Source organism: Callionymus lyra, chromosome 2 (assembly GCF_982586985.1).
Source record: "Callionymus lyra chromosome 2, fCalLyr1.hap1.1, whole genome shotgun sequence".
Lineage (NCBI taxonomy): Eukaryota > Metazoa > Chordata > Actinopteri > Syngnathiformes > Callionymidae > Callionymus > Callionymus lyra.
Window position 1 is genome coordinate 39,342,109 of NC_141819.1, and position 14,229 is coordinate 39,356,337.

A 14,229-nucleotide genomic window follows, 5' to 3' on the forward strand; every position below is an offset into this window, starting at 1 on the left:
CACATTTTTACCAATTTTCCCTCAGAGCAAAATCCCTATTTTTAAATCTCATAATTGTATTAACAACTTTATATAAACTAGTAAAAAAAATAATTAAGGACCTATTTATCTGTGCAGGCTTTTTCTTAACTATTCTGGGGATGATATGTGTGTCACTGTGTTGTTTTTTGAGTATTGTTTTGTTGTTAAATGTCTTTGTGACTCGTGTCTGTCAAAGGCGTTTTATACATAAATAACACAAGAATTAAACTGCTTTTTAAACCTATTTTTCAATTGTTTTATCATATTGTTCAGATAATATTCAGTTGTTTATATGATACGTGACAGCGTTAATTGAAGTTTAATAAAGGAGGTGAATAAAGTTCTTCGATTCAGATCAGTTTTAATCACTTTTTTTGTTTGTCCGGTAAAACCTTTACAGACAGTCGATAGTCTCCGTTCGTCTGTATGTGCGCGCCATCTTCTGGCAAAAATACGTTACTGTACTCGCATAGCCGAGGCGCTTTATTACAGATGACTGAAGAAAATACTGTATTCCCGAGCCAGAGTGTAGATCGTATCTGTCTCCTGTTAGAAGAGACCACTGCTCCACTCTGAGACTCTCATGGACGACTCTGCTGGATATTAAGCGCTGCAATCGAGTTTTTGTTGTAAAACTAAAAGGAGGCACTAATGGCTACATTTAAAAAACACATCAACTGTTCAAGATCTTACTGATCAGAAACAAATATGCTCATGTGACAGATAAAAGGTAGGTAATAGTTAAAAACGTTTTGTTTTCATCTCAAGGAAGTCATGTGACTGCTCCTTGATAGGTGAGTGAGAGAATGACAGGGTGTGTGGGATTGTATAACTGTGTTTGCCTCTTGAACACACACACACACGTACACACACTCAAACTCTCTCTGTGTCTGTCTTTATCGCTCTCTCACAAAAACACAATAAAGATATAGTAGGGAGCAAAGTGCAAAAACACTGGTTATCGCTTCCTCCTCCTCCTCTTCATCCTCTTCCTCCTCCTCTTCCTCGTGGCAACTCCTTCAGGGCTCAGGCTCTCACTTGTGTGCGACTGCAGCAGTTCAGGTAGGTCACTTCTGATATTCTAATCTGCTCAGCTTCTCCCTCGGGACAGAGTCAACACTCCTGGTCAGCTCAGTTGTGCCACTGGCCGATAATCTACAGAGATTACAGTGAGAACATCAGACGTTTCACCAGATTAGCCTGCATGCGCGGCTGAGGTCATGTAATCTGTCATGATCCCTGAAATCCACTTTTTCTTTACGGATGTTAAACTATCCAGACTGTTTCACACCAGAGATTATTAACAACAACACATGTTTGTTGACTGGTGTTAAAGGAATGGAGCTGGTGCCAGTTTCTGGCCTTCAGTGTGGAACTTTCCGGCCGTGCCTGAGAAAATGCGTGTTCTGGCTGAACCTCGTGTTCAAGATTAAAGTGATGATTCGGCGTATAAACACGTCTGATTGCTTTGTTGACATTTCTTCTTTGATGAAATAGACCCAAAATAGAGGAGGACATATAGCATTATTTTATATTTTATTTATATCAAAATTTTAAATATATTTAGCAGTTTACTCTGTTTTTATTTGTTTGTTTTGAAGCAGCATACAATCATAAAATCATAAAATCATAAAATCTAAAATCTAAAATCTCCACCTGCGAACAAATTAAGATATTCTGTCGTAACAAATAAAGAGACTCGACTAATATAAGAGAATTTAAGAAATAAAGTAGTTAAGTGTTCTCCAGAAGAAAAATACATCTAAACTGGTTTGTTTTGCTTATCATTTCAATGTTAAACTTGTTTTTTTACTTGTTTTAATGGGTGTAGCAGTTTTTTTGTGTAGTAGTTTCTGGTTTTGTGAGCCTTTTGTGTACACGAGTGGCTCTGTTATGGTGCTGTGCAACTGTGTAAGATGTGAGATTTCAAACTCATGGCCTCCAGGCCATTTGAGGTCCACACAATTGGCCTCTTGCACGATGCACTTTTTCTCTTTCTGTAAAATAAATCTACTCTAAATAATACTCCAATACAACGAGAAATATTTCATGAATCTCAAAGAAATAGTTGTCATTGGAAACATCTAAATAGAGAGAATAACAAATAAGAATATGAATTAGTGAAAAGAAGAGTGACATCTGAAAAAAAAAAGATTATAATATTATTCTTTTAAAAAAAACTGTTTAAACAATACATTTGTCAGCGAACACAAAACTTATGAGCCAACATGGACTTGAGAAATCCACAGAGAGAACACACTAATCTCCAGAAAAACAACAACAAAAACAAAATCATAAGCAAAATAAATGTCTTTCTTAATGGTAAATAAAAGTTGATCAACTTATTCATTCAGGAATAATAGTAAGAAAAAAATCTGAATTGTTATTCATACACAAACAGGCAAACGCACTCACATACTCACAAATGAGAACTCACACATGTACACGCACACAGAGGAACAGAAAGACACACAAAGAGAGACAAAAAAACACACTTGGTCCTAAGTTTCCCACCAAAGAATGATGGATCCATTTTAGAAACATTTTTTTTAGGGAAACTGTAATTAGTTGACCAGTTAAACCTCAAACACACATACACACACGTGCGCACGCACACACACACGTGTGCTGGTATTTTGTTTCTTTTCATCGGTCACAGCAGTGAGACAAATTTAGCATAAAACATTCCTGTGAATCATAATTGAAGAGTCGTCGGTAACTTTCACAGTGTTACTGACGTTGTTGTCGCTGCAGCTGCTCTGGAAGATTTTCAAGGTCAGTTTAACTGTGAGAGCACATTTGGACGACAGAGGGAAACCAGAGTGTCCAGAGAAAACCACAGCTGGGCTGTGGTGGCCGTTTTTAGCGGATCCAGTCTGGAACAATCTGGTCACACAACAATGTTGTCAGGTCACACATAATCCCTTGATAAACAGACACACACAACAGTGTTGTCTTGTTTGTTTCTGTGTTGGGGTGGTGTTTATGTTTGTATTGAGGTGGTGTCTATGTGTGTTTCTGTTTCATGTTAGGGTCAGAGCAGGATTCTGTGTTGGGGTGGTTTGTTTATCTATTCTTGTTTCTGTGTTGGAGTGTGGGCAGGATTCTGCATGGGTGTGCCTGTGTGATTTTCTGTTCCTGCATTGGGGTGGTGTGTATGTGTTGGGGGATGTATGCATGTGTTACAGATTATGTTCATAGTGTGTGTGTATTAAGGTTTCTGTGTTGTTGTGGTATGTGTTTGTGTCTGTGTTTGGGTGATTTATATTTGTGTCTGTGTTGTGATGTAGTGTGTTTGTGTCTCTGTTGGGGCAATGTATATTTGTGTCTGTGTTGTGGTGGTATGTGTTTGTGTCTGTGTTGTTGTGGTGTATATTTGTGTCTGTGTTGTGGTGGTATGTGTTTGTGTCTGTGTTGTTGTGGTATATATTTGTGTCTGTGTTGTGTGTTTGTGTCTGTGTTGGGGTGATGTATATTTGTGTCTGTGTTGTGTGTTTGTGTCTGTGTTGGGGTGATGTATATTTGTGTCTGTGTTGTGTTGGTATGTGTTTGTGTCTGTGTTGGGGTGGTATGTGTTTGTGTCTGTGTTGTTGTGGTGTATATTTGTGTCTGTGTTGGGGTGGTATCTGTTTATGTCTGTGTTGTGGTGGTGTATGTTTGTGTCTGTGTTGGGGTGGTGTATGTTTGTGTCTGTGTTGGGGTGGTATGTGTTTGTGTCTGTGTTGGGGTGGTATGTGTTTGTGTCTGTGTTGGGGTGGTATGTGTTTGTGTCTGTGTTGTTGTAATGTATGTTTGTGTCTGTGTTGGGGTGGTATGTGTTTGTGTCTGTGTTGGGGTGGTATGTGTTTGTGTCTGTGTTGTTGTGGTGTATGTTTGTGTCTGTGTTGGGGTGGTGTATGTTTGTGTCTGTGTTGGGGTAGTTTATGTTTGAGTCTCTGTGTGTTTGTGTCTGTGTGTGTTTGTGTTTATGTTTTGGAGTGGTGTATGTCTGTGTCTATGTTAGGGTGTTGTGTGTTTGTTTCTGTGTTGGGATGGCGTGTGTTGGGCTCTGTGTTAGAGAGATGTGTGTTTGTGTCTGTGTTGGGGTAGTTTATGTTTGAGTCTCTGTGTGTTTGTGTCTGTGTGTGTTTGTGTTTATGTTTTGGAGTGGTGTATGTCTGTGTCTATGTTAGGGTGTTGTGTGTTTGTTTCTGTGTTGGGATGGCGTGTGTTGGGCTCTGTGTTAGAGTGATGTGTGTTTGTGTCTGTGTTGGGGTGGTTTGTGTTTTTTAAAAACGGAGAATGGCATACACACGAAACAGAAACCCAAAAAGGTCTTCCTGTGCAGGACCCATGTGTGTTTGTATTGAGGTGGTGTCTATGTGTTTCTGTTTCATGTTAGGGTCAGAGCAGGATTCTGTGTGGGTCTGGTTTGTTTATCTATTCTTGTTTCTGTGTTGGAGTGTGGGCAGGATTCTGCATGGGTGTACCTGTGTGATTTTCTGTTCCTGCATTGGGGTGGTGTGTATGTGTTGGGGGATGTATGCATGTGTTACAGATTATGTTCATAGTGTGTGTGTATTAAGGTTTCTGTGTTGTTGTGGTATGTGTTTGTGTCTGTGTTTGGGTGATTTATATTTGTGTCTGTGTTGTGATGTAGTGTGTTTGTGTCTCTGTTGGGGCAATGTATATTTGTGTCTGTGTTGTGGTGGTATGTGTTTGTGTCTGTGTTGTTGTGGTGTATATTTGTGTCTGTGTTGTGGTGGTATGTGTTTGTGTCTGTGTTGTTGTGGTGTATATTTGTGTCTGTGTTGTGGTGGTATGTGTTTGTGTCTGTGTTGTTGTGGTATATATTTGTGTCTGTGTTGTGTGTTTGTGTCTGTGTTGGGGTGATGTATATTTATGTCTGTGTTGTGTGTTTGTGTCTGTGTTGGGGTGATGTATATTTGTGTCTGTGTTGTGTTGGTATGTGTTTGTGTCTGTGTTGGGGTGGTATGTGTTTGTGTCTGTGTTGTTGTGGTGTATATTTGTGTCTGTGTTGGGGTGGTATCTGTTTATGTCTGTGTTGTGGTGGTGTATGTTTGTGTCTGTGTTGGGGTGGTGTATGTTTGTGTCTGTGTTGGGGTGGTATGTGTTTGTGTCTGTGTTGGGGTGGTATGTGTTTGTGTCTGTGTTGGGGTGGTATGTGTTTGTGTCTGTGTTGTTGTGGTGTATGTTTGTGTCTGTGTTGGGGTGGTATGTGTTTGTGTCTGTGTTGGGGTGGTATGTGTTTGTGTCTGTGTTGTTGTGGTGTATGTTTGTGTCTGTGTTGGGGTGGTATGTGTTTGTGTCTGTGTTGGGGTGGTGTATGTTTGTGTCTGTGTTGGGGTGGTATGTGTTTGTGTCTGTGTTGGGGTGGTATGTGTTTGTGTCTGTGTTGGGGTGGTATGTGTTTGTGTCTGTGTTGTTGTGGTGTATGTTTGTGTCTGTGTTGGGGTGGTATGTGTTTGTGTCTGTGTTGGGGTGGTATGTGTTTGTGTCTGTGTTGTTGTGGTGTATGTTTGTGTCTGTGTTGGGGTGGTGTATGTTGGTGTCTGTGTTGGGGTAGTTTATGTTTGAGTCTCTGTGTGTTTGTGTCTGTGTCTGTGTGTGTTTGTGTTTATGTTTTGGAGTGGTGTATGTCTGTGTCTATGTTAGGGTGTTGTGTGCTTGTTTCTGTGTTGGGATGGCGTGTGTTGGGCTCTGTGTTAGAGTGATGTGTGTTTGTGTCTGTGTTGGGGTTGTTTGTGTTTTTTAAAAACGGAGAATGGCATACACACCAAACAGAAACCCAAAAAGGTCTTCCTGTGCAGGACCCATGTGACTCACGGTGACCATGGAGCAGGACAGGCGCCAGCCGGACTTGACGTACGTCACAGAGCGCATCATCACCGTCTTCAGTGACGGCGCTAGTCGACTAGACTCACATGAGAGTAGCCTGCAGGACGTGCTGCACATGCTGCGTTCCAAACATGGCAACAACTTCATGGTGAGTCATGTGACGGGTCAAACTAACCCTCTGTGGTTGACATTGTTTCAACTCTCATCTCAACCATCCTTCTCAGCTCGTGAACGTCGTACAGAAGAATGAAGTGTTAAGAAGGGTCAATCATCAGGTAACTTGTCACATGACCAACAAATTGTACCTTAGATTGTCACTTTGTGTGTATTTCAGGTTCTGGACACAGGTTGGGTGGACCTCCTGGCTCCAGGTCTGGACCAGATACTGGGCGTGTGCAGGCTGATGGAGAACTGGCTGCAGTCGCACCCAAAGAACGTTCTAGTGTTGCACTGCAAGGTGAGGGTGACTTTAATATTGTATTATATCCACCGATGTTGATGTCATTTTAAAAATCCTACTCTTATTATGTATCATTACACTTTAATCTTATAATGACTATTATGAGTTAAGCTTGTTTGCAGTAATTTAAGTCCGTAACGGAGTACATTTCAAATAAAAAATATGTTATAGTGTTAAGTCGCTTCTGATTAATGATTTAATTGAACTGTATTTAAAGTGTCAATCATAGCAGTGTAATCTCAAGACACCTAGAAAAGAAAAGAAAAACAGGCTCCAGTGAATCCCAGTGACCAACTGTAGACGAAAAACAGCCAGAAACTTTGAGCAGAACCAGACTCAGTGAAATGAACAACTAACAATGAAGTCATACACATTTTGCTGTTTTCAAAGCTAGCACAAGGGTGTCAAAGTTGTGTGTATAAGAGTTATTAAGATTATTAAGTTATCAAAAGAACAAAACAGCTGCTGAAAAAAGTGTCCTCTGTGTGTCAAAGATTCACACTTTATTATTGTTATTTACAGATTTTATGTTTCTGTTTCTTCATGTTTTTGATTTTCTTAATCCGTAATCATTTCTGCCTGAACAAGATAAGATAAACCTTTATTCAACCACTAGTGGGGGGACATTAGTAAGCGATGTAAGACACAGCATATAGTACTGAAAATTCATTGTCAACATCTTCTTCAGGGAGGAAAAGGTCTGTGTGGAGTCATCGTGTCTTCATACATCCTCTTCAGCAGTATATCATCCAGGTAACACTGGTCAGAGCTTTCTATTCACACTTGATCATCTGTATTTCCTTGAAGGTCCCGCTCGCCAGATCACAATTAGGTTTTTGTGCATGATTCCATATTGGGGGGCGGGGCTGCTTATGTGTGATTCTCAATTCCAGTCAGATGTGATTATGGCGGTGTGTTTCAGTGTTGGGGTGGTTTGTTTCTGTGTTAGTGTGTTTCTGTGTTGGTGTGTTTCTGTGTTAGTGTGTTTCACTGTTGTGTGTTTTTGTGTTGGGGGATGTTTGCTTCTGTGTTGGTGTGTTTCTGTGTTGAGGTGGTGTTTTTCTGTGTAGGGTGGTTTGTTTATGTATGGGGTGGTGTGTTTCTGTGTTGGTGTGTTTCTGTGTTAGTGTGTTTCACTGTTGTGTGTTTTTGTGTTGGTGGATGTTTGCTTCTGTGTTGGTGTGTTTCTGTGTTGAGGTGGTGTTTTTCTGTGTAGGGTGGTTTTTTTATGTATGGGGTGGTGTGTTTGTGTGTTGATGTGTTTCTGTCCTGGGTCGGTGTCTTTCTGTGTTGGGGTGGTGTATTTCTGTATAGGGGGTATGCGTTTCTGTTCTGGTGTGTTACTGTGTTGGTTTGTTTCTGTGTTGGTGTGTTTCTGGGGTGGTGTGATTCTGTTTTGAGGTGGTGTGTTTCTGTTTTGGGGTGGTGTGTTTCTGTGTTGGGTGGTGTGTTTCTGTGTTGGTGTGTTTCTGGGGTGGTGTGATTCTGTTTTGAGGTGGTGTGTTTCTGTTTTGGGGTGGTGTGTTTCTGTGTTGGTGTGTTTCTGGGGTGGTGTGATTCTGTTTTGAGGTGGTGTGTTTCTGTTTTGGGGTGGTGTGTTTCTGTGTTGGGTGGTGTGTTTCTGTGTTGGTGTGTTTCTGGGGTGGTGTGATTCTGTTTTGAGGTGGTGTGTTTCTGTTTTGGGGTGGTGTGTTTCTGTGTAGGGGTGGTGTGTTTCTGTGTTGAGGTGATATTTTTCTGTGCTCACTGTGGAGGAGATTATGAGATTATTATTGAGTGTTTAAAGTCATAAATGAGTGACGGCGGGTAGTTCAGTTCAGTTCTACCCTCTGAGCCTCATCAGACTCTCTCTCAGTGCAGGACCGTCTCTGGACCATTATGCCATGAGGAGGTTCTACAGCGACAGACTCTCCGCTGACATGACTCCGTCACAAAGAAGGTGAGATGATTTTCAAGGTGTGTGTGTCGGCGAGTCATACTCTAGTTCGTCTGCAGGTATGTTGGGATGCTGGAAGGAGTTCTGAAGGGCACTCTGAGGATCAGTCCCGTCACGACGTTCCTTCTCTGTGTCGTCCTGCATGGCCTTCCCATGATACGACCGGATGGAGGTGAGTGAAGGTAACTTGAGTTCAAATAACTAGTTTCCACTGACCTTCTCCTGTGTGGTCAGCGTGTAGCCTTTTCCTGCGGGTCTACCAGAGTCTGCAGCCGGTGTGCACGTCAGCCATCTAGTGAGTTGCACCATTACCGCAATAAAGATGGAGTCACATGATTTTATCTCTGCAGTCACGTGAACGCTTCCCAGACCGATCGCCTGTACGTGGTTCTGCAGCCGGCTCAGCTGCTCAAAGGAGACATTCTGGTGAGTGACCTCTGGTAGAGCTTGTATACAGAACCCAGGCGTCAAGAATAGGACTATACAGAGCCTGGAGTAATACTAAGAAGCCTCAGGGACTAATATTACAGAGTCTTTCAGATTTATACTACAGAGCCTCGTGGAATAATACTACGGAGCCTTGTTGACTAATACTACGGAGCCTTGCAGACTAACACTACAGAGCCTCGTGGACTAATACTACGGAGCCTTGCAGACGAATACTACGGAGCTTTGCAGACTAATACTACAGAGCCTCGTGGACTAATACTACCGAGCCTTGCAGACTAATACTACAGAGCCTCGTGGACTAATACTACAGAGCCTTGCAGACTAATACTACAGAGCCTCATGGACTAATACTACGGAGCCTTGCAGACTAATACCACAGAGCCTTGTTGACTAATACTACGGAGCCTTGCAGACTAATATTACAGAGCCTCGTGGACTAATACTACGGAGCCTTGCAGACTAATACCACAGAGCCTTGTTGACTAATACGACGAAGCCTTGCAGATTAATACTACAGAGCCTCGTGGACTAATACTACAGAGCCTTGCAGACTAATACTACAGAGCCTCATGGACTAATACTACGGAGCCTTGCAGACTAATACCACAGAGCCTTGTTGACTAATACGACGGAGCCTTGCAGACTAATATTACAGAGCCTTGTGGACTAATACTATGGAGCCTTGTTGACTAATACTACGGAGCCTTGCAGACTAATACTACAGAGCCTTGTGGACTAATACTACAGAGCTTCGCAGACTAATACTAATGAGCCTTGTGGACTAATACTACAGAGTCTTGTGGACTAATACTACAGAGTCTTGTGGACTAATACTACAGAGCCTTACAGATTAATACTACAGAGTCTTGTGGACTAATACTACAGAGCCTTGCAGATTAATACTAAGGAACCTTGCAGACTAATACCATGGAGCCTCGCAGACTAATACTACAGAGCCTGGCAGACAAATACTAGACTACGAAGCCTTGTAATACTACTGAGTCTTACAGACTAATACTGAGAAGCCATGCAGACTAATTGATAGGGAGTTTGCAGGGCTGGCCCAAAAGCAGATGAAGTAAAAAAGAAAATTAAAAAAAAATTAAAATATTAGTTTTGCCCACAAAAATGTATCAACAAAAATCAAGTAGATCAAAAATCCTTGTCAAGAACACACAAATCGAAACTAAGATATCAGGGTAAATTCACTTACTTCAAGACAAAAAAACGGGGCTTAAATGAACAAAGCAATAAACAAGACACATGTAAAACAAATTGAGGTCAAATTAGGAAACACTGGGTGGTCATGTGATTGAACATGTGGCCGTTAAAAAGCAAAAACAAAAAGACGGAGCACATGGCTTGTAATGATAAAAATCATCCAGCAGGGGCACCAAAAAAAAAAAGAGTCCATCCTTCAACCCTGACACTAAATATTATGGAGCATTGTGGACAAATACTGCGGACCTGGCGGAGTAATACTACGAGCCTCAACTACGATACATATTATGGGACCTTGCAGACTAATACTATCCACACCTACTACTAAAACTAATAACATAAGACGTTATTTTCTGTCCTTAAACATGGACTCATCCTCATTGTCCCTGCTCTCTCAGGTGGTGTGCTATGAGAAGAACAGCTGGCTGCACAGACGCCAGGTGGTCTTCAGACTGCAGGTCCACACAGGGCTGCTGACTGGACACCAGGTCACCTTCTCCAAGTCGGAGCTGGACGGCGCCTGTGACGGTACTTCACGGTCATGTGATCGCTCACCTGGACTTCTCTCACCTTTTCCTGTTCACAGACCCGCGATTCCCTGCAGATGCAAAAGTGCAGCTGCTGTTTTCTGACAGTCCAGAGAAGAGAGCAGGTGAGACCCGGGACACTGGCCTGGGACACTCGGGGTCAAGGAGCATGACCTGGTCTTCCAGAAATACTTACTGTATGCAGTGGTGGAGGTTGTTCATCTTGACCCAGGGACAACACAAGGGGAATCATTGAATTATTATTTTTAATTACCTTAATTCAATAACTTATGTATTTAAAGGTTGAATCAGTTTGTTTTCAAAATAATTGTTACAAAATATTCGAATGTTTTTCAAATTGAGTTCATGTTTTACACATAAAGTTCGACATTTTAATTACAATTATTCAAATATAAAATGTCCTATATTTAATAGTTTTCCTTTGTAGCCTTTTGGATTCAACATAAAAACGTAGCTTTAATAGCTCAAGTGCAAGATACTGAATTCAAAAGACAAGAAAATATTGAATTTAGAACATATACTATTTAATCATTAAAATGTGTATATTAAACTATCTGCAAAGAGAATATATTTAAAAAAAAATCGATTTCCTTTTTTATTATTATTAAATAAAAAACGAATTCAACTTTTAAATATATAAATAATGGAATTGAATCATTAAAAAACAACCTATCAATATAAAAAATATTAAATAATTCAAAAATGTCAACATTTGAAATGTTAAATCCAGCCAGTCCCCCAGACAGAAACAGTGTTAAACTACAGCCAGGCGGGGGCAGTGTTGCAGAGTGGTTGACAGAGGGGGGTCCTGAGAGGAGGTGAGTTGTTGACTAGACAAACACTCCCAACACAGCAGGAAGTGGAGGGTTTATCACACACTCACATCTGACTGGAATTCAGACAGTGGACACACTTCACACACGATTACACACACATGCACAAGCACGCACACAGACACACAGGCACTAAGACACACACACACACATACACAGACACACAGGAAAACATAACAACACAGTCTCTTCTAATCAAATCAGAAACAGTTCGAGATCAGCTGATGAATGTGAGGCTCCAATGTGTGTGTGTGTGTGTGTGTGTGTGTGTGTGTGTGTCGTACTAGAACAGACCAGCTGCCTGGTTTCTTTCAGGAAGGGAACTTTGGCACAACAGCAGCTCAGTGGCGGTGGACTACGACACTTTGGACCCGCTCGTGCGTCGAGACTCGTACCAGGACTCGTCACCTGAGGCCGGTGAAGCAGGTGAGGTCGTTGAACCCTCTGACCCGACGTGACCCGCCCATCGTCTTTCTCAGAGAAGGATGTTAGACTGACAAGAGGAGGGGGGTTCCTAAGATGGGAAAATAATCTTAAAGATGTAGTTATGATGTACATTTAAATACATTACAAATTATTTATTCAGTCAAAAAGAATCAGACATTTTTATTGATCAGGAAATATAACTATTGTCGATGTTGTTACTTGTCATCTAAACAATTGTGTTGGATAGTTCAGGTAAACTGTTGTGTTCATTCCTGATGATCAGTAATTCTTGTGTGTCTCTTGTTGTGTTCAAGAGCTTCTCTTGTGTATCATTGGAGACCTGCTGTTATATAAGTGCAATACAACTATTGTGCATCTCAAACACTGTTGTGTATCTCATACACCTAAGTGTATTGTAGAAATTACAGTCATGTATCTGAGACACTGTTGTGTATCTCATACACTAAGTGTATTGTAGAAATTACAGTTGTGCATCTGAGACACTATTGTGTATCTCAGACACTGCAGTTAGAAACTGGTGTGTATCATAAACAGTAGTGTTCGACACTGTTCGACACTGTTGTGTACCTCTGACTCTTTTTTTTTTTTTTGTTTACCGTGGTGTATCTTAGACACATAGTTCAACAGGGTTGTGTATCTTAGACAACATATTTAGAAACGTTTGTGTATCTTAGAAACTGTAGTCTGACAATGTTGTGTATTTTATTCATTGTAGTAAGACACAGTTGTGCATCTTAGACACGGTTGTGTATCTTCGACAATACATTTAGAAACGGTTGTGTATCTTGGACACTGTAGTAAGAAACGGTTGTGTAACTTAGACATAGTAGTTAGACACTGTTGCGTATCTTAGTCATTGTTGTTAGACACGGTTGAGTATCTTAGACACGGTTGTGTATCTTGAACACTGTGTTATATTGTAGCCACTATTGAATGGTATCCGACAGGTAACATACAGAATTGTTGTTATGGGTGAGTTGGTTGCGTTACTAAAGTAAATTGTGTGTTGTGAATGTCACAGTCGAGGGTCCTCAAGCAGCAAGTACCTGCTGGAGAACAGGATGTTGAGGGAGGGGGGGGGGGGGGGGGGTGGCAGGAAAAGGGGGAGGGGCCAGGCAGGCCTGATGGTGACTACGGAGGAAAGAGTCGTTACCTTCAGAGGAAGAATGTTTGTGTGAGTCGTCTGTTGCCGGACCGGATTAGACCTTTCACATGACTCAGGTGAGTTATCACCTCACTCTACACTGGCGTCCTGATTCTGCAGCAACACAACTCTTTAACTTGAGCGCCTCACAACTGGAGGACTCACTCTGTGAACAACATTGAAGAAACATAGATCTGAGTCACACGTAAAATATCTGTACAAATGGCTTGATTCATTGGTGACATCTGATTGTGTGTTTTGCGTATGTATGACACTAGTGTTGCGTATGTATGACACTAGTGTTATGTATGTACGACACTAGTGTTACGTATGTACGACAATAGTGTTGAGTATGTATGACACTACACAGTAGTGTTGCGTATGTATGATGCTAGTTTTGTGTATTTAAAACGCCAGTGTTTCTTATGTATGACACTGGTGTTGTGTATGTAAAACGCTAGTGTTACCTATGTACAATACTGTTGTTCCATTTGTATGAAACTACTCTTGCGCATGCACAACACCAGTGTTGTATATTTCCGACACTATTTTTTGGGTATGTACGACACTAGTGTTGCGTATGTATGACATTAGTGTTGCGTATGTACAACACTAGTGTTGCGTATGTATGACACTAGTGTTGAGTATGTATGACATTAGTGTTGCGTATGTACAACACTAGTGTTGCGTATGTATGACATTAGTGTTGCGTATGTACAACACTAGTGTTGCGTATGTATGACATTAGTGTTGCGTATGTACGACACTAGTGTTGCGTATGTATGACATTAGTGTTGCGTATGTACAACACTAGTGTTGCGTATGTATGACACTAGTGTTGAGTATGTATGACATTAGTGTTGCGTATGTACAACACTAGTGTTGCGTATGTACAACACTAGTGTTGCGTATGTATGACATTAGTGTTGCGTATGTACAACACTAGTGTTGCGTATGTATGACATTAGTGTTGCGTATGTACGACACTAGTGTTGCGTATGTATGACATTCGTGTTGCGTATGTACAACACTAGTGTTGCGTATGTATGACATTAGTGTTGCGTATGTACGACACTAGTGTTGTGTATGTATGACATTAGTGTTGCGTATGTACGACACTAGTGTTGTGTATGTATGACATTAGTGTTGCGTATGTACAACACTAGTGTTGCGTATGTATGACATTAGTGTTGCGTATGTACAACACTAGTGTTGCGTATGTATGACATTAGTGTTGCGTATGTACGACACTAGTGTTTCGTATGTATGACATTAGTGTTGCGTATGTACAACACTAGTGTTGCGTATGTATGACATTAGTGTTGCGTATG

At 41.2% G+C, this 14,229-nt stretch overlaps 1 protein-coding gene across 1 annotated transcript in view; it reads left to right on the forward strand.

Moving 5' to 3' along the window:
• Window positions 1–1,038: 1,038 nt before the first annotated feature.
• LOC148086958 (tensin-3-like) overlaps window positions 1,039–14,229 on the forward strand; it is a 34,529-nt gene continuing 21,338 nt past the window's right edge. Inside the window, exons 1-12 of the mRNA XM_087785135.1 lie at window positions 1,039–1,083; window positions 5,832–6,007; window positions 6,084–6,134; window positions 6,194–6,316; window positions 7,008–7,072; window positions 8,175–8,258; window positions 8,315–8,427; window positions 8,490–8,550; window positions 8,606–8,681; window positions 10,325–10,454; window positions 10,513–10,578; window positions 11,623–11,733. Coding sequence (XP_087641261.1) covers window positions 5,855–6,007; window positions 6,084–6,134; window positions 6,194–6,316; window positions 7,008–7,072; window positions 8,175–8,258; window positions 8,315–8,427; window positions 8,490–8,550; window positions 8,606–8,681; window positions 10,325–10,454; window positions 10,513–10,578; window positions 11,623–11,733 — 1,033 coding nt within the window. The 5' untranslated portion in view covers window positions 1,039–1,083; window positions 5,832–5,854. The remainder of the gene's footprint in view (window positions 1,084–5,831; window positions 6,008–6,083; window positions 6,135–6,193; window positions 6,317–7,007; window positions 7,073–8,174; window positions 8,259–8,314; window positions 8,428–8,489; window positions 8,551–8,605; window positions 8,682–10,324; window positions 10,455–10,512; window positions 10,579–11,622; window positions 11,734–14,229) is intronic.